At 38.0% G+C, this 20946-nt stretch overlaps 1 protein-coding gene across 7 annotated transcripts in view; it reads right to left on the bottom strand.

Annotated features, from left to right (window-relative positions):
* Positions 1 to 20946, bottom strand: part of tenm2a (teneurin transmembrane protein 2a) — a 298870-nt gene that overhangs the window by 227525 nt on the left and 50399 nt on the right. For all 7 annotated transcript variants that reach the window (XM_051918420.1, XM_051918423.1, XM_051918424.1 and 4 more), the window contains one exon: positions 8925 to 9224. In XM_051918420.1, the coding sequence (XP_051774380.1) occupies positions 8925 to 9153 (229 nt within the window). In that variant the 5' untranslated portion in view covers positions 9154 to 9224. The remainder of the gene's footprint in view (positions 1 to 8924; positions 9225 to 20946) is intronic.

Here is a 20946-nt window from a genome sequence, read left to right as displayed (position 1 = left end):
AAATGACCAATTGTTTCGCTAGACAAGACCCTTATTCCTCATCTGGGATCTTGTAGAGCCCTTTGAAGCTGCATTGAAACCGCAATTTGGACCTTCAACCCAATGGTAACTGTTGAAGTCCACTATGGAGAAAAATCCTGGAATGTTTTCCTCAAAAACCTAATTTTCTTTGACTGAGGAAAGAAAGACATAAACATCTTGGATGACATGGGGGTGAGTAAATGATCAGGAAATTTTAATTCTGAAGTAAACTAATCCTTTAAAAGACCCCGAAATAATGTAGCCAGTAATATATATTATTCTAACTGTAGGTTGTTTGCGGTTGCCATAGAATGTATTAGCATTAATATAGAACTTGCACTCAGATGTGTGTCTTTATAGTCATTTTACTGCAGCTTTTAATCATCCAATCAGAATTTAAAACCATCATATTTTTTCAAGTCACTGTAACTGTTTTTAACTATATCTTTATAAAATGGCCCCATTCTAATCCTGTAAGCTATTTTAATGTTAATCTGTGGGGTACCACACTTTTCACAGTAGAGAAAACTAATAATAATAATAATAATATTTGTATTATTATTATTAGTAGTAGTAGTAGTAGTAGTAGTAGTAGTAGTTATTAGTATTATTAGAAGTATTATTAGTATTAGTTGCAGCTGTTGAGTCTAAAGAAAAAAAAAAAAAAAGAATAAATAAAGGGATACAATAATATTATTCTTTCAACTAAACGGCAGGTCATACACATATATGTATATATAAAAAAAAAAAATCTGCCCTCAGGGGAATCAAGATAACATAATGAGATAATGTTGGCTGTGATCATTATGTGCATTTGCCTTGAGAGATTCCAAAACAGATTAAAGGCTTTCAGCAAGAATATGCCATATTAAATTCTTAAAAGATTAAGCCACATCATGTTAATGCAATTACTGTGAGGCTGCTGGTATACACGTACAACCCAAGTTAAAGAAAGAAAGAAAGAAAGAAAGAAAGAAAGAAAGAAAGAAAGAAAGAAAGAAAGAAAGAAATACATGCTGGATTAATCTGTTGAGAAGTTTTCGTCTGTTTGGGTGTGATCTCCTGCTGCTTGAGTTTTTCACAAAAAGCGTGTTTTTCCTTGCCTATCACTCAATATGTGTCACACTCAGATACAAAAATAATGTGTCAAATATTTATCATACGCTTCAATGAGTTAATAAACTGAGACTACAGGATGGTTTCAAATGATCTTCAGCTCAATCTATTGAACTGGCACCACAGTCAGAATATATTTTGTGCATGACATATTTCTATTGTTGCAAGCTACTAATTGCGTGACAGAGCTGCCATACCAAGGTTGTTATTTATATTATATTTATATTTTTATATTTTTTTATTCAGATTTATAAATAAAGGACATATTGAGGTCTGAGGACAAGTTATTTTAAGGGTAGTGAGGCAGAATGCAACACTATAATTTTGATCAATAAAGAGATAAATCAATTGAAATGGTACATACTGTATGTGCTAAAACATACTCTCTCGAATCTAGTGATAATGTCTGATTAATTTTAAAACGTGGAAATGTAAATGTTGCTATTTGAAAACAATATTTTAAAAAAAGTCCCAAGAATAAATGTTTGAGCATTTTCCTGAAGTTTTTGGGGTTAATTAAATGCCCAAGGTATAAAAATCTTTGCCTTGAAATGAACCGCTTTGCTTGTAAGGCTTGACAAGCAGACTAGTTACAGACAGAGGAGCGTCTGGAAGCTTCAGGGACACTTGAAACCAATTCCCAAGCCATCAATGAGCAAACAAGAAAACTCTCAGCTGTCTCAAGGTTGATGTGAAAAGAGTTTCAGGGTGTTTGGGAGAGTGGACGAGGCTACAGGGCAATGAGAAATAGAATGTGACGAGGACAGAGGAAGACAGAAAGACAGAGAGGGAGAGACTGCATTTAATCTCAGAGTCTTTTATTTTTAATACCCGCCAGGTTCTTTTGTTCTCCCTTTGATCTTTTCCTGCCCAGATTTATTGCGATACACCAACAAAGCACAGAATCAACAAAATAAAATAATCAATGAAATGTGTGACTTGACAGCTAATTCCACATCAGAACAGCAGCTGTAGGGTGAGGAGAGGGGACGAAGTGGGAAAGAACAAGGCTGAGAAAGGTCGAGTACAATGTCATAAGCAAACTGCTGAGAGACTCCTAAAAGAAGATGACTAGCTTGTTCTCTTTTCTCTCTGAATGCCATGCACAAGCTATCAGCTTGTTTTAGTTAGCTCATAAAGCAGGAATTAAGGGTTAGGCAGGGTGCTGTTGTCCTCTGAAATCCAAAATAAAGCCTGTGTAGTTTGGAACAAGAACCAACACACAAATGTAGGATCAAACCGGATCCAAACAAACACCCCTAAGGGACCGCTAAAGCCCCTGATGTGAAACTCATTAGTTCGGCAACTAATTGTCATTCTGTGTGATGACTGTCTATAAAAACCCCAAATGCACATTATGCACAATTTTATTAGTATTATTTTTATATAGTTAATTAGACTAATTTAACAAGTTAAAGGGTAAGTTACCTAAAAATGAAGCTTCCGCAAGAGGCTTGTTCTAGTGCGTGAATCAGGTTCGGTTGAGCTTCTATTTATGTTCGCTGATCAATGTTTATACGTGAATAAAAGCCTAAATTAAATCTGTTCATCATATAAAGTGATCAAGCCTCTTCAGAAAATCTGGACTAAACCATTTAATTCATATGGATTAGTTTTAACTTTTAACTTTTTGAAGCATCAAACTTTTAGTTGTGTAGCTGTCTATGGAGGGACAGAAAGCTCTCAGATCTCATCAAAAAGATCTTCATTTGCATTCCGAATGCTTACAGCAATGAAAAGAAAAGCTTGCTGCAGTCGATGTTTTTGCAGGACAGGCCGTGAGCATAGCATCTCTACTGAAGGCCTGTGCAGACACAGATGTGCCTCTGTAGACACAGATGTGCCCCTGCAGGGGTGTGAAGACGCAGAGGGCCGGAGAGTGATGGAACATTCGATCTACTGCCCTACTGCTCGCAGCTGGACCATACGCTTGAGAGCCACCAGTGAGCTAAAGAGCCCAGCTCAGTTTTCATTTTCACCTAAGAGGGACCATTACTGAGATGTCTAACACATCTGTTTATAGACATAAGTGGCCAGATCAATTACAATCAAAGTAAGAGATGCTAGGAATCTACCTCACCTCATCAATTCAATACAATGTAATTTACGACCATTAGACCGATTCAGTTCAATTCTGTTCTGGCTAAAATGGCACTGCTAACAACTAATTACAAATTACTTAAAGGGAAAGTTCACCCAAAAATGAAAATTCTGTCATTATTTTCTCATCCTCATGTTGTTCAAAACTTTGCCTCTCTTTCTATGCCTCCAGAACTCATGTTTTGTCCAAACCGAAACTGTTTAGTCACCAACATTCTTCAAAATATCTTTCATGTTCCACAGAGCAAAATAAGTCATGCAGGTTTGCAATGACATGAGGGGTCAGTAAATGAGTAAATGTGTAAATGACAGAATTTTCATTTTTGTGTGGATTATCCCTTTAATTGTAATTCAAAAACGGTCAAATTAATATCTGTGCATGCAATTTGTATATTTTTAAAAATAATTATTTTAATGTTAAAGTTAATGATTATTCCCGGCTTAATGTAAATAAACATATTAAGGATATTTTAAAGGATCTTTAAAGGGGACCTATAATGCCACTTTTATAAGATATAGAAGTCTCTGGTGTCCCCAGAATGTGTCTGTGAAGTTTCAGCTCAAAATCCCCCACAGATCATTTATTATAGCTTGTCAAATTTGCCCCTATTTGGGTCTGAGCAAAAACACGCCGTTTTTGTGTGTGTCCCTTTAAATGCAAATGAGCTGCTGCTCCCGGCTCGTTTTCCAAAGAGGGCGGAGCTTTAACAGCTCGTGCTTCGGTTGCCCAACAACAACAAAGCTGGAGAATCTCATGCAGCCAAAATGTCAATTGTCAGTAACGGTGTTCAGCCTTACATTGTTCAAAATGGAGTCGGATGGAGAGATACAACTTTTAGAATGTAACCTGGTGCTTCTGAACGGTTAGTGGATAAATTCATGTAGTTGCAGTGGAGTTGATTCAACTCATCGACTAGCATGTGCCGTCATGTTAATCTTTTGTGTAAATCCAGTGTTGAATTGACACTTGTTTGTGAAGCAGTCTGGAGTAAAATAACGGCATGGTAACAACACTCTACTACAACAACTCTTCCTCTTCTCTAAACCAGCCCAACATGGCCTCACCCCCTTTGTTGCGTGTTCTCGTGGGCAGGGTTTATGTAAATTTTAGGGTTAGTGATGTCAGTAATCCGGGAAGAAGCTCATTGTAGACCCTACCAGCCATTTGTTGTAGTTCTTAAACAGTGAATTCTTTAAAAGAAAATATCTCCCATTGCATTGAACTTTGGGTGTCGTAACTTTGCAGATGTTGTTTATGCTCAAACATTACACAATAACTGAAGTTCAAAAAGTGAAATCATAATCAACCACCCCTTTAAAGAAATAAATAAAAAGAAAGCAAGAGCCATCACTCATCTTTAACAAAATGACAGCTTGTTCAATTGTCTATATAAAGATACTAGTAATGCACTGATATTAAAATTTAAAAATAGATATAAAAATATTAAAATGGCTGCTACTTCTGATAGATACTCATTTTCAGATTTGCTAAAGATTAAATTTAACATGATTATTATTATTATTAATATTATTATTATTATTAAAAATGACCTAGGAGTGAGTATTAGATGACAGCTAAATGTAAAGATGTAAACTGGAAAAGAGCATGTCCAATTAAACAAACAAACAAACAAACAAACAGGCCAATAGCTGCTATGGTATTATGCATTCCTAAAAGATACAAAAAATATAGTATATTCAAAAAAAGTACTGTATGAATGCTTTAAGTACATCATCTGAATGACAATCCTGACCTGTGAGCATGTCCTCATATTCCACACAGCAAAGAGACTTAAAGTGTGGAGCATTAAGAGCCAAATCTGCACTCAGCATGACTCTGAGGAGCATTAGGAGCATGCGGTGTCCACAAACACGAAATGGAGTTGGAGTGAAAGGTTGGACTGTTCATTCGGACAGAAAATAGCTCTCTTAAAAAAGTTGAAAAGTAATATTCCGCTTCCTCTCTGCGCAACCGTTTATGTGGGCCGTGATGACTATGTGAGTGAGCGGGAGAGAGGAGCGTAATTTGGCAGTGCCCTTTGAGTGCTGTTACATATGGCCCTTGCACACTGTTAGTCTCCCGTGGCAACACTTCCCACGGATGCATCTGCAGTCAGTGAGCCGCTACCGCCTCAAGTAGCATCAATCCTACGGCCACCAACTCTCTGCTTCTCCACAGCCGCTGCGCTTGTCAGTCTGTCTATCTGTCCTCCCTCAATCCAGTTCTCTAAACCTACCTATAATTCTTGCTCACTGTCGCTGTCACCACACATCCCCCGAGGGGACACAGGCCATTCCACCCCGGGCCACGTGAGCTCTGGGATCTGTTGTCAGTGGCTAAGTGCTGTGGCAGGAAACAGTTGAATAGAAGGAGAGAAAAGAGGCTGCAATCTCTCCAGCGGGTTTGTCTTCCTCTTTTGCTCTGAAAACACAGTCTGGCGCTGATCAATGACATCGAGTTGAAATCCATTTCAGTGCAATCAATGCGGCACCAGCCGGGGCTCACGCAGAGGACGGCTCGCAGGCCTGACCCTGCCTTTTTTAAAGATGACCTCCGCTCCGGATCCGCGGCAGCCTGCTCATTATGACGGTACAGCATTTAGACAGTACGCGCTCTCTCTTCCTGTTCTTTCTCTACTGCTTCCTTTTCTAGCCTGCCTCAGTCGAAGCGGCTGACTTTTCTTATTAGCATCATCAAAGACATTCAAAAAGGGATGTAAAACACAAAGATTAAACAAAGGGTACCATATCTGAACCAATCAATTGAGTTTGAGCTAGCAAGCCAGTCACCTTCAATTTGGATCAGCACCGATCAAAAGTCTCCTGTTATTTTAGCACGCATCTGCAGTTTGGCACTGTGCCGAACATCCCTGCATAGAGTCAGCAACAAGTCTACAGCCTGAGGCATGAAGTGGGTCGACCAGCGTAAGCTATAAGATGGTTAAGACTGAACAGGTAACGGCAGATCAGTGGCAGCAGGCTGGGAACGTCTGCTGGGAATAGGTGACACATTTGAAGCAGCAGGGGGCGGACTTGGAGGGACTTCCTGTAATTTAAGTAACCGCTCTGAGATCGAGTTGCACTTCTCTCCAGCAGCATGCGTAAACACAGAGCGGGAGGATTAGTTACCATGGCTTGCAACAGAATACACTGTTCTGCTTTTATGTTTCATACGTTCTCTGTACAACACACATCATGTAGAAGCACAGATGTATGCCATATACACAATGACACAAGTCTTAATGCACAGATCCAATCATTTGACCATATCCGTTTTTTTGGCCCGCCTGTTTACATTTACTTTAGACACGACTGGTATCTGATATCTATGATTACATTAATTCCCGCCCAAAATGATTGTTGGTGATCGGATATAGACTGAAAAAAGGTAATTTTCAGTACCTTATAGGTAACTTTCAGTAGCTGAAGCGTATTTATAAAATTCACCGGGTAGAGGTTGAAAAACAGCTGCTGAATGTGTGAATGTTTTCTTTCCTATAGGAAAATATATCTAGATATATAGACATATAAAGTCCCCACCCACCTCAATAAAAAAGCTGAGTTTTAGTGTGAGCGCATACATCACCTCTGCTTCATAATACAACATTAAAATGATATCTTTTTATAGGCAAACGTGTTGCCCTCGCCTTGTGGTGGCTTGGAATTCCAAGGGGAATCGGATATGTGTGTTTAGACGTAGGTCGGATGTCCACATATCGGATATGTATCGGATTTAAAACCACATTCGAAAGTGGTTCAGATCGGATTTGAAAAAATTGGATCTTGTGTGGATTTTTGTGTTTAAACGTGTGCAACCACAAATTCCAAACTGTTTCAGATGTGAGCAAAACATCTGATTTTTTGTGCCAGTGTAAACGCAGCCAATGGGATTTTGTTTTTGTTGATCCAAAATTATCTAATCAAACTATTATCACCTTAAAATTTTACTTGCCATACTATTTAAAAAAAGAGGGGGATGAAGTCCCTAGTTAGTCCTTAACTAGGTGTGAGAATCTAAATGGAATTCTGATCTGATTTCAATTTAAAATGAACCCTGATACATCTAAATTTGTTCTTACACCATGTCTTATCCAGACGCGATGTGAAGCAGGAACATGGGATAAAAGGTATCTTTTCTATTTTAATCAGAGTTTGTGTACTAACTAGCTACAACGACGATACATGACGAGTGATGAGATTCTATTTTAGAAACTAATTCTATTAGTTTCTAAAACAGAAATCAGTGACATTATGGCTGGAACAACAGCATAGTGTACAAAGTACAACAATGATAATCTCAGGTACTGATCATGTGCTTTATTTAATGTTAAAACAATTTAATGTGAGTTTGAATACCATGACCTTTATAGAGATACTGAAAGCGACAATGGATAATTTACTCAGATCTTAAAAATAAATGAAACGAAAGAATGTTGAAACTGTGAGCTCAATGTGAACAAACACGACAAAGATTGTTTCAGTCACTCAGAATGTATTTAATAATATAAAAATGGTGTAATATATATGAATTTGGTCACTTTGTTGCGAGTGCAGAATGCTTGCTGAAAGAGCTCCGCCCACACGGTCTTGTTTTTGATTGATTTTGTTGCATCACGACTAGTGTGGACAGACAAATTGTAATTGGATTCCTATCGCATGTTTTTAACTGGTTCTTGAAAGTAGATAGATGATCTTCAAGTCTCATGTTTCTAACACCATATTTTGACTGCGTTTAAAATCACAGGTTTAAAACTTACTTTGCGACCGTTAAAAATGTAGTATGAATGTGTGTAGTATGAATGAAATTCGCACATACTACATCTGCCATGTTGTCACTCTCATGTGACATATGGCGTCAGTACGTTTTTTTGCCTACTATATATTATGGAAGTAGGCATATTCAGACGCAGCGTTTGTCTCTTGTGCATAAGTGGCGCTGAGCAAATTCGGCATAAGAAAACCCCTAACCATCAAATTTGATCGATTTATTATAGTAAAGTTAAACTGAACAGTGTGTAATTTGGTGGTAAAAATTGAGTATATTTCAAAATTGATTAAATAACTGATACATGTTATACAGGCACTACCATTCCAAGGTTTGGGGTCATTAAAGGCTGCATTTATTTGATCAAAAATATAGTAAAAACTGAAATATTCTGAAATATTATTACAAAATTTAATATTAAAATAACTATTTTCGTTTATAATTTATTTTAAGATGTCCTTGTTATAGTGTAACATTTACATTTAAGTTCTGAGTAAAATTAATTAACAAAGTGTACTTAAAATTAGGTTTAGAGTTCGGTTTAGGGTTAGTTGCATGTAATTAAGCATAATTTTGTATTCAAAAAAACATTTCTTATCTGTGTTGAAAACTGCTTATTTTTTTGTGGAAACTGATTCTTTGATTAATAAAAGGTCAAAAGAATGGTATTTATTTGAAATAAAAATCTTTTATAACAATATAAATGTTTTACTGTGAATTTCAATAAAAGTATTCAACAAGGATGCCTTTTTTATATTTATACTGCCCTAAAAGATCAAACATAAAATATCCCAACACTGTCAAATACATTTGATATATGACCTTTTAGGATTGAACACTGTATCTTTGTCAATTTTGAGTTGCATATGTGCTGTATATGTGATTATGTCTATACTTTGTGGTATATCTCTTGTGTGTTTACCTCCTTGTCTGGTGAATTCATCTGCTTCATGGTGCACCAGGTCTGCCACACATCCTCCATAATGAAGGCGCGACTCGTGATCGAAAGCCTTCAGGGTCTCGCTGGAGCTGTAGGATTTCTGGGTGGGTACGCGGCATTCGTCATTGTCCAGAGAGGAGGTGGTAAACTGGAAATCTTTCCCACAGTGGCCGTGGGTCAGTGTACGATGCCTGCGCTCCTTCAGATCCATGACATCTGCTGCAGCCCGATGGTCAGGTCTGTTCACAAGGTGGAGGTCTCAACAGCTGTACAATCCTTCACCTGTTCATAGAAGACAAAACAAATCAATAGATTGCAAAATATAAATCCCCTGCTAAAACTACCAGCATGAATTGCTGGTTTATGATGGTTCGCCGGCAAATCTTATCCAGAGAAGCTTTCTGCTAGAGAGTCTTACTGATTAAGGCAGTTTTATCAGCACCACAGCATCCAAAATCCAGGCCCACATGGGAAAGCTTTGTAGAATTGTGGAGAATTAGAACATCCATTATTCAAAAAGTTATGCTCAGTTATTAAATATTTTGGCTAATTTGATTATGCTTCAGCCACCAAAAAGAACGTGGTACTCAGTAATATGTAACACATTTTACCACAGATTTTCTCTAAGAAGCTACACAGAAAATGTGAAAATGTTTATTTCTAGGTATTAGAAAGAAAACAGCACATCATTCAGTCATTATGTCAAAAGAGTAAACCCTGTCTGTGAATTACAGTACAAAATCTCTTTACACAGCAACTTTGGCTGCATGGTGTGTTCATAAACAAAACAGAGAACCATCTAAACAAAAAGAAGAAGCTGTCATTACAGCCATAATCACAGATGAAATAGTGCAGCAGGAACTGAGATGTGTGGAGTAGTGAAGTCATGATGCCGGTGAAGAATGAGTGATAGAGTGAAACAGAGGAGAAGGGGGAGGAGAAAGGAAATGACTTGAGGGCATTGCGAGTCTCTCCCTCATTATCGTAGACAGAGTGAGAAAAGCTCCCTCTGTGGCCGTGAGAGGATAATCACAGATGCCTGGATGTGCCGCGGAAAACAGGGAGCCGAACACAGCTCGGCCCGATCGTATCACACACACAAAAAAAAACACCAGCAATAATCTATTGTAAATTCAATGCATGCTGACTGAGATGCTACCCAAGTCATGAAATAAGACAGATAAGTACTGTCAATTTTTTTTTTTTTTTTTTTTTGGTGTTTTCAATGTTAAAATACCTTGTTCATTATGCTTTAATTTTATTGTGGAGGTTTTATTAGAAATGCAAATTAACAACTATTATTTTATTAGGAATGTGAATATAATAATAAAATCTCCCTAATGAACTGCGCAGTTTTATATGATTAAGTGTGATTAAGCACATTAGACTAATTTAATTATAAATACACTACCATTGGAATGAAAGAAATGAATGCGTTTATTCAGCAAGAATGCGTTAAATTGATCAAAAGTGACAGCAAAAACATTTCAAATTGTATAAAAGATTTTTAAATAAAAAAAAAAAAGTTCTGAAAAAGTATCAATGTTTGCACAAAAAACTATTAAGCAGCAAAACTGTTAAACATTGATAATAATAAGAAATGTTTCCTGAGCAGCAAATCAGCATAGTGATTTCTGAAGGATCATGTGACACTGAAGACTGGAGTAATGATGCTGAAAATCCAGCTTTGCGTCACAGGAATAAATTACATTTTAAAATATATTAAAATAGAAAACAGTTCATTTAAAGTGTAATAATATTACTGTTTTTACTGTATTTTTTATCAAATAAATGTAGATTTTGTAAGCATAAAATTTTTCCGACCCCAGATTTTTGCAAAGTAGTGTTTATTCCCAGATAACTGTAGAACACACAATCTATTATTATTATTACGTGCTTCACAAGTCCAGGAGAGAGCGTCTGAATGTGGGGTGTGTAATTAGCACAAAAAGAGCACATAATCACAAAAATGAAAGCGTTCATTTTCTCTGCACAGTTTTTCATTAATTCTTTTACTTCACCTGTCACTGCGAAACTCTTCAGAGCATGAGCACTACCCACAAAGGCCACGTTTCTGACACCAGTGCCATTCTAACTTCAGACATGAAGGTACTGTTTTAGCGTGAAAGCCAGTTGACAGTAATTAGACACTAATTAAAAGTAAATTCACCCACACTTGCCCAGCTGCAGGCAGCCTCCCTCCACACACACACACACACACAATTATTATACCTAAACTCAGTACAGAGAACATCAGGAGGAATTTTAGCTGGCCCCTCTGTGTCTGTCTGTTTTACTAAGTGCGGTCAGAACAAACTTGGCCTACTCCTGTCCCCCCCAACAAGCGCTCCCCATGCTGTTCCTCCTGCATTAGATTGATTGGAGAAGAAGTCCACTGCCCCAGGGACAGTCCGGCGTGTGGCACGGAGAGGATGATTTTCCTGCACAGCAACAGATCATTACATAACAGCACGGCCACTAACTGTCCCGCACATACTGAAAATAATTGTATTATACAGAGGAAAAATAATCAGGTCACCTAACATGATAATTATTTACTGCGAAACACTCGCGTAAAGGAACGAGAGAGACAAAGCATGCGACACTGGCTTAATACGGATTCATTAAAGGAGACTATAAGGTCATTTTAAGATTCGCCTCCAGTGTCTGTTGATTAGAAGCGGATATTTAATGTTTATAAAGTCCTCATTATGGGCTAAAATAAAACATTCAATCGCAGAGGCCATTAACGGTTCAGGATGGGAGTGTTTACTACCCAGAATATAAAACAGACAGAGCTTCGGATTGTCGAATGCAGGAGAAAAATCTTTGCTCACAAATGAATGACCAATTACCTATGTTCTAATATGAAACTGTCCATGTCAAGTCAAAAATATCCATTCATTACATCTGAGCTTCCTTTACTCTAGCAGGCCTGCACTGGAAAGCTTTGTTGTGATGTCTGGAGAGGGTTATTTGGTCAGCCATTGGGCTGCAGGGGCCTTTCAGACCGCTGATTTAAGGTGCAGTGACATTGTGGATTTCTGCGTCACATGCGCGAGTGTGTGGAAGGGAGGCCTGCTTAAAGGAGGGCCCTGGGGCTGCTCTAACACCACAGTGGTGAGATGATGCACGATGGTGTGGAGGAGAACCGGGTCAATATGAGCACAGGCTGCAGCACAACCAGGTCAGTCTTTCCATTCATTAAAGGCAGTGGAGGAGAAGAGAGGCCTCAGGGCTCAAAGCAGATCCTGCTTCCCTCTCCTCAGGCTCAGCCTGCTGATACTTCCCCCCTTTCCAGGACTGCCATCCTCCCCAGAGAGAGTGACAGGGGACATGATGAAGAAAGAGTCATGGAGTGAGGAGGAACAGAATGGTGGAAGAATCTAGGACAGGTGATCAGTTACTGGGAAACAATAATGGAGAACACATCAAAGTTTGTGAACATGCCTATCTATCTCACACCTTCCTTCTTTCCTACATACCTACCAATCTTCCTATTCGTCCGTGCGTCTGTCCATCTATCTGCATAATTGTCTATCTACATACAGCATATCTGTCTATGAATCTGTCTGTCCATTTTTGGGTTTGGAAAGTTACTGTTAAAAGTAATGTGTTACAATATTGCATTACTCCCTTTAAGAGGTAACTAATTGCGTTAGTTACTTTTTATGGAAAGTAATGCATTAGGTTACTTTTGCGTTACTTTTTCTTACCTGGGTTGGGCTGGGCTTGCTTGGTTTGTAATAGCAATAAAAAGTTTCATTTTTGGCAAATGTAAAGACCCTTTTACGCATTAAGTGAAATGAATTGAAGCCTCAGATTGAAGGAAATGCAAATTCACGCCTGTACAGTAGAGGGCGCAGCTCAAACAAACCTTTCAGCTGTGCTGTTATTCTGGACCACAGAAGAATAGGACGCAGAAGAAAAAAGTACAACCAAAGACTATAGATAAAGAAAGATGGTTTACTCCTACTAATTATGAATGGGAGAAACTGCAACGCGCAATATGGCGCAATATGTCGCGCCTTCTAAGTAAAAGAGCCAATCGCTGATTGATAAAGTCATTGCGTCACTGCGTCAAAATCTGACATGAATTGTCCCATAAATGTTGTTTCTTATGCTCAAATAGCATTAAAAAAAAAACAACAAAGGAAAGTATGTTCACTTGGCGGCCATATTTGCAATGCCTCTGGGCAGCTATTTCGGGCACCCAAGTCCTATCTATTTGAATGGGGGAACCCTGAAATCTCAAAAACTGCGTGGCGAACTTGAAATATGTTATTTAATTGTGAGTTCCCCACGCAGTTTTTGAGATTTCAGGATTCCCCCATTCAAATAGATAGGACTTGGTCTTGGGTGCCCGAAATAGCTGCCCGGAGACGTTGCAAATATGGCCGCCGAGTGAACACACTTTCCTTGAAAAGGACTTTGGCACAACACTCTTACTTCAGCAATAAATACAAAAAAAAAATGAAACACAAAGGTGAAGTTTATTATAGTGAAGTCATGTTATGTTTACTGTTACAGTTGAATTGGATCATCAAACGTCAGCAGCAAAGACACTGGTTAATAAAGTAAGATTAAATACATAAAGTATGTGTGTTATTTAATTATTGCAGGTTTGCACAATATTCTGAGTTTATTTTCACTGTTTTACTCATTTTGAGCAATACTGAATCTGTTTTTGTGCAAGTAAGATGAGTAAATGCCTGCTCACATTTAGTCTAGAACTGCAATAACCATCACTAGTTACTTGAAAAAGTAATCTGATTACGTAACTCACGTTACTTGTAATGCGTTACCCCAACACTGATTGTGAATAAATAAAATCTCACTAATTTCATACAATTTTAACTATGATTAATCATTTAATCATAAATACTATTGTTAAAAAGTTTGGGGTCAGGAAGTTTTTTTTGTGTGTGTGTGTGTGTGTGTGTGTGTGTGTGTGTGTGTGTGTGTGTGTGTGTTTTCTCAAAAAAAGAGAAAGAAATTAATACTTTTATTCAGCTGTGATGCATTAAATTGTTCAAAAATGACAGTAAAGATATCCATTTGTCTGTCAGTCTATATTTCTGTCTGCATACTTGTCTATCTATTTATTGTTTGGTATAGCTGTTCAAATTGTTGTTTTAAATGTGGCCAATATCAGATTCCAGTGTGAACAGATCATGGTCCTGGACTGACCCGCATGCACAAAAGAACAATAAAAAGACGTCACGCAGCACTGTAATAAACATGGAGGACATTAAAGTAAGCAATTATGCGTTTATTTCTTATGTGATCTGCCAGTGAATTTATGCGCAGGCAATATAAAATACAAATATGGGGATGCAAAAAAAAAAAAGAAAAGAAAGAGTTTTTAAACGTTTATGATACAAGCCCTCATGTTTTGCTTGTAGAGCTGTCACTGTAATACTTATGAGCTTTGACACATCACTGTCCTTTGCTGAATACCTTTCTCAACTGTCTTGATTACTTCAGGTATGTAAAATCTTTGAAGTGACTTTCATGAGCGCAGAATTGAGATGAATGTTAATCTAGAGTGATGTAAAAGTCGCTTGAATTCTGTTCAAAATGAGGTCGCGTTGCAAAACATCATACATGAATCTGATTTAGGTCCACATATGGATATGGCCCAAATCGGAATTGAAAAGATCAGATTCCATGTGGTTTGTGCTGTTCACACACATGTCCAATACAGATCTGAGTCACATATGAGCAAAAAAAATCGGATTTGGGCAACATTTGCCTGCAGTCTGAATGTGGTCTATGATAAGGGAGGCCTACTAAATATGCAGAGCAGTGGATCCCTAGGACTGTAGTTGAGAACCACTGATTTACATGGACTTATTTGCTTGTTAAAAGCAGTAAACAACGTTGAGTGAACACATGTGCACACAATGAACATTAAATTTCAGGTTAAGAATGTGAGCTTTAACTTCTTCCAAAACACAACACACCACAGTCACAATCTACATGAGACACAGGCAAGAGATGAATGTCCAAACAGAGAATGCAAATAAAACGGCAGTGCAGACCATGAAATCACAGCTGAACTGAAGGCTTTACAGGAGAGCGATAGAAGTGTTGAGAATTAATCTGAAAAATTACAGAGGCACAATTTTGGCATGCCAAAGAGCTTCTCCCTAAATTGAACTTTCAAGGGCAAGAGCTTAAAAATGACACGGGTCTCTGCAGAGACAGCTCAGAATGAAAAATCTGGCTGCTGCAGAGAGATCACCAAGCATTTAAGCTGAGAGCACGCTTATCAAAGACATAAACAAACCCTTAATTTTGTTTATGAAATTTGGAAGTTGAAGCTTCATTTTAAATAATGACATAAAGTTCTATTTAAGATGGCAGGGTCAGAGGTATAGTCTAAATGTCTGCACCAGCAACATTAAACCCAGAATAAATTGACAACAAACATAAACAAACATGGCCCTGACCTCTCATCTCAGTTTATGGTCTGTGGCCTTCGATGCTTCAAAAAATACAGCTATTACTTGAGTCATAACATTTAAAAATGCTAAAAACACAGAATAACAAACTGACAAGTTGAAGCATTATAAGATTTTTTTTTTAATGGAAAACCACAGCACTTAAAGTTATAAGCTAAATAAAATATATCTTTCTTTCTTGAATCTGAATGACAGTGAATCAATCAGTGTACAAAGGCTACAGTATATACATTTGTAACACCTTGACCTCTGCTTCTTTAATTCAGCAAATTATAGTTTATTTATCCACATACTTCCTGCGAATGAATGAACGAGCGAACATTATTTTTGTCTTTTTGTTTGGTGACACTATAGTGGCACAGAAATTACTTATCTGTCTTACTTTACTTATGCTTATCTGTCACACATACAACTTATTTAAAATGTATTTCCAACGCAAATAAGATAAGTATTGAAGATAATGCTTTGAATTAAATTGCCATTAAATACATACTCACATCAGGGCACATTTTACTCGACAGCCAATGGGATATGCTCTTTGGTCTCAATTTAGGAGGAAGTCAGAGGGGAGATTTATCTTAAGAAAGTAGAGCATCCAGACGTTTCAGTGGTATATTTTATTGGCTGTGTACTTTTAACTTGACATTACTGCCTTTTGATGAGAGGAACAGATCTAAAATTGTGCTGCAGCCTTGATGGCGCTGCAAAGCAGAACAGAGGAGAACTGTGTGGCTTTTGATTAAGATTTTAATGAGTGCATCCTCTCCCAGGCAAGGGTCATTAATCATGTCCTATATGAAGGTATGACCGACAGGATAGAGTCTGTGCATGGCAGACTTCAGCTGGAACAAGGCCGCCATTTTAGGTCCATGCTCGACCAAATTCTAGTGGCGCACTTATGCTCAATTTCTCCCTCTTATTCTCTCTCTCTCTCTCTCTCTACTTCTGCCAACTCCCTGGGGAAACCCTCTCCTCTGCTATATCTCACCTTCTGTGGGAAAAGAGATACTCATATTATCAGGCAAATAGTGCCAGGCTGCTCTCTATTTTAAAATACATTGCAACAATCACTTCGATATGAGTTGACCTGTGAGAATTTGAGTCTTCATAAACAAGATAAAACACAGTTCACACACACACACACACACACACACACACACACACACACACACACACACATTAGGAGGATAGCAAAATAAAGTAAAGTAACATATTATACTCAAAAATTCTTCATACAGTGGACTACCAGTAAAATTGATAAAAATTTGGAACCAAAAATTACACTTTGACCTGACCATATTTTGCTTAAATATTATCTGACATAATTAAGATTATTTTTTTCTGACACAGTTTAACTCTGCGATCTTGTCATATTTTATTACCGTTTTTTTAAACTATAGTGAATAAACTGTATTAATGAATTAAATGTTCAAGGTGTATGAATACATTTTGGTTTGACTGTATATACTGTATATTATATATAATTAAATATTTAATATATAAATCTAATATATTTTTGTTAAATATATACATGCATGTGTGTGTATTTATATATAAATAATTAACAAACTTTTATCTTGGATGCGATTATTCACGATTAATACATATTATATATATATATATATTAATTATTATACAATTATTTTGCCAATCTCTCCCCCCTCTATTGTCCTCTCATCTGTTTTAACATCATCTTACTCTCAATCTCTAGATTAAAATTGCCCCCAGTTGTCCATCAAACCTGATTTCACACTCTCACAATAAAGAGCAACAAGAGTGCCTGTTTATTAGACTAATTCCAAAATCCACATCTTGACCATGCTCTCAGTTTCTTAATCTGCCTCTAAACAAAGGGATTTGAGCATTCAGAGGTGCTGTGCTGTCACAGCTAACACCAACCATCACAACCGCACATTCGCCAGAGAGAAGGTGCAAACGTGCACGGTAATTAAGGACCGATGGAGGGAAGCTGCTGCTAGGGGAAACAGTTAGAGACAGCGCACGGCCTGGTCTGCTGGGAGTTTGAGTAATGACTTCCTCTACAGCTCCAGCGAGATTACGTCTAAAGCCACGCCGTATCACGCACAAGCAGAATAACACGTACATTAACCTACAGCTCACGTAGGGTAAAATAACAGAGATGGTGTGATGCTCCACTGAGTGTTTCTAGCACTGAAAAAAAGGCATATCTAAGCACACTTCTCTAATGTAAATCTTTTTCTTTTTTTCCCCCTTTCAGCGAGGCATGCAAACATATGCTGAGAGCCTGATGAGAAGTTCAGAAGTTAAGAAAAGCTGACAAGCTTAACGCCTGCAACAACAGCAGATGAGGTACATGAATAGCACCAGGTGAGAGTGTAGGGGGCTTCGGTGGCTCAGGAGCACAGGTGCACCTCTCATCTCCTCTCCACACAACCTTGATGAGGGTTAAAGAGACGTTGGGACTTTGACACAGACAGCGCAGAGAGCAGACGGGAGCGTGTGACCCACGGGCCATGCCAGGGCTGCCAGAGCCGGTCAGACGTCACCCACCGGCACCTCCCAGCATTATTAAAACAATACACTTGACAGCCTCGTACCGTCATCTCGGGGAAGATTAGTAAATCTGTGTCACAGCTTGACATTCTTACCATCTGCTGGGCAAATTATTCAAATTTGCAATAAATGCCACCGTAGAGAGTGGTGATGCAGAGTAATTAGCAAACTGACAGAGGTGCCACGTTAAGGCTGAGTGAGGCTACGTTTTTCTTCTGCCTTGTTGTTGGTTTTAATCTTCATATCACAGGACACGAGAAGGGCAGGGCAGAACATGTTAGAAAGCCACAGAAGCACTGTTTAAACACCTCCCGGGTAAATGACACGCGCGGCCAGGAGCCGAAACCTCTTCACGTTGAATAAATGCCAGTGGAGACACATTTCCTGTGCGGGAAATGTCAGCGGGAGAGCCGCGAGTGGGCCGACTCATCTGTGGTCTTCATCAGGTGAATAGGACACCCCTCCTCATCATCACAGCTCAATTTAGAAGGCGGTGATAAAAGCACCACAATCACTTCACACTCACTCTCTAATTTAAACCCACTGAAAACCCCGCATTACAAATACTGGACATGCGAAAACAGGCTGCGACTGGCTCACAAATCAATTTCTCACGGAACCTATTAAAAGGATAATTTACCCCAAAATGACAAATCTATCCTCATTTATTCATCTTCATTCTTCCGTACAAAACAAAATATGTTAGGCAGCTCTTTTCCACACAAAGAAATTGAACTGTGATCACGAATGCCATCACACTCCAACAAGGACCAAAAAAAAAGACAGTAGTCCATATGATTTGTGAACAATATTACAAGTGTTTTGTAGCCATACAATAGGTTTGTGTGAGGGGAAAAAAAAATATATGAAGAGTTCAGATGCAAAAGCCGCTAAACACCACCTCCATCAAAAATTAGATAATGATATGTGACCCTGGACCACAAAACCAGTCATAAGTCACACGGGTATATTTGTAGCAATAGCCAACAATACATTGTATGGGTCAAAATTATCAATTTTTCTTTTATGCCAAAAATCATTAGGATGTTAAGTAAAGATCATGTTCCATGAAGATATTTTGTAAATTTCCTACCATAAATACATCAAAAATGTATTTTTGTGAGTAGATATGCGTTGCTAAGGACTTCATTTGGACAGCTTTAAAGGCGATTTTCTCAATATTTTGATTTTTTTTTTGCCCCCTCAGATTCCAGATTTTCAAATAGTTATATCTCGGCCAAATATTGTCCTATCCTAACAAACCATACATCAATGGAAAGATTATTTATGATGTATAAATCAAAATTTCATAAAATTGACCCTTATGACTGGTTTTGTGGTCCAGGGTCACATATGTAGCGAATGCTCTCCGCACGTAGTATACGTTCATCAAATACTTTCGCTTTAAATCCGCTAAATCCCAGCGCCAGCCCATTCAGAAATACTGGTTTGTTTGCAGAAACCACTAAACACCACTTCCCTTTGTCAGCAAAAACCTCTAACTCCACAGAAGAACCAATCAGAAGACGCAAATCGAATCATATGATTTCAAAACGAATGACGCCACATGTATGAGCTGGCTTTCAATTGCCGAGCTGCAAGTTTTTATCATGTTTTGTCCATCGTTACAGTGGCAATGACAGGATTTCACGAGTAGCAAGTAAACACAACCGTGTTCCTTTTGCTGCTGTAAAACTGACAGAAACGGACGTTTTACTATGTCTTGTTGTCCAAAGAGATGGACTTAGAGGTTTAGAGGTAAAAACACACATGAAATTAGCTGATTTTGCAGCAAAAAGACAGTCAAATTTGTTTAATACCAATGAATTGACATTTTTGAAAATAAGACATTTCAATAACTGACTAATAACCTTTTCATTGCCATTCAAGTGAAATTACTGAACCTAAACATAGGAGCCTGGTAAAAAAATGTTCATTTAAAAGATGTCAGATGGACTTTTTTTTTGGTTTTTGCAATGGAATTCTTCATACATTTGAAACTATATTAAAATAAAAAAACAGCTATTTTAAATTGTAGTAATATTTTACAACTTGGTAATAATATTTTATTACTTCTTTTATTACTTCAAATAAATGATTTTATCAAAAATCTTATCTACATAAAGTCATTTTGACTTTGGGTAACATATTACGTCAATGTTACCCACATTCAAAATGACTTTATGTAGATAATAAGAGTCTCTTGGGCAGAATGAGGCAGTGCGATCGGTCACCAGAATAGCTTTTTAAGCTAGTTTTCCCAGAATGCCCATGGGCCATGGGTCACCACACAACCTTGCGCACATGACATCATAATCAGGGCCTAGCCACAGCAAACAAGTCTGGAGGGAGGCAATTAATGTCCATCAGATGAGGAGTCACAGATGACTGAAGGCTGGTCTGGCCAAGGGACAGCTAAACCCAGAGGGCTTAATGACAAGGGGAGGGAATATGCAATATGCTGCACGCTTAGAGGACCACTGCCAAAGGACGGTGGGAAATTCAAGATGGACCTGCAAGATAAACAAGACAATAATACTCACCATCCAAACGTGATAAAGCAAATATTGTGGTTTCGTATTGGCAGGTCTTTGAAAGATGATTCACACCTTCACAATGGAAAACTGAATCAACATTTCAAAACAGAAAGATTGTTTTTGTGTGTAATATGTGATGCATGTCACTGTACATCAGTAGCGGTGAATATTTAATTTTGGCGAATGGCAATAGCTCAAATGCATTGCAAATTGCAACAAAAAACAATCAGAGAATGTATCACATTTCATTATATTTGCAGCACCGTCACCGAACGGGCCGCTTGGCAACTATAAATAATGTTATGAAAAATGATATAAATAAAATAAAATATGAAACAGGTTTTGGTCTGATATGATGCTTGCATAGAGGCAGAACATGTTGTGATTACATTTGCTACAAAACAAAGCATGCAGACAGACACATATCCAATGATAAGTGCATAAGAGGCTGTCGTCTGAAGGACC

Source organism: Ctenopharyngodon idella, chromosome 14, assembly GCF_019924925.1.
Source record: "Ctenopharyngodon idella isolate HZGC_01 chromosome 14, HZGC01, whole genome shotgun sequence".
NCBI classification, from domain to species: Eukaryota; Metazoa; Chordata; class Actinopteri; order Cypriniformes; family Xenocyprididae; genus Ctenopharyngodon; species Ctenopharyngodon idella.
Note: the sequence above shows the minus strand (reverse complement) of the source record. Positions and strands in the feature narration are given on the sequence as shown.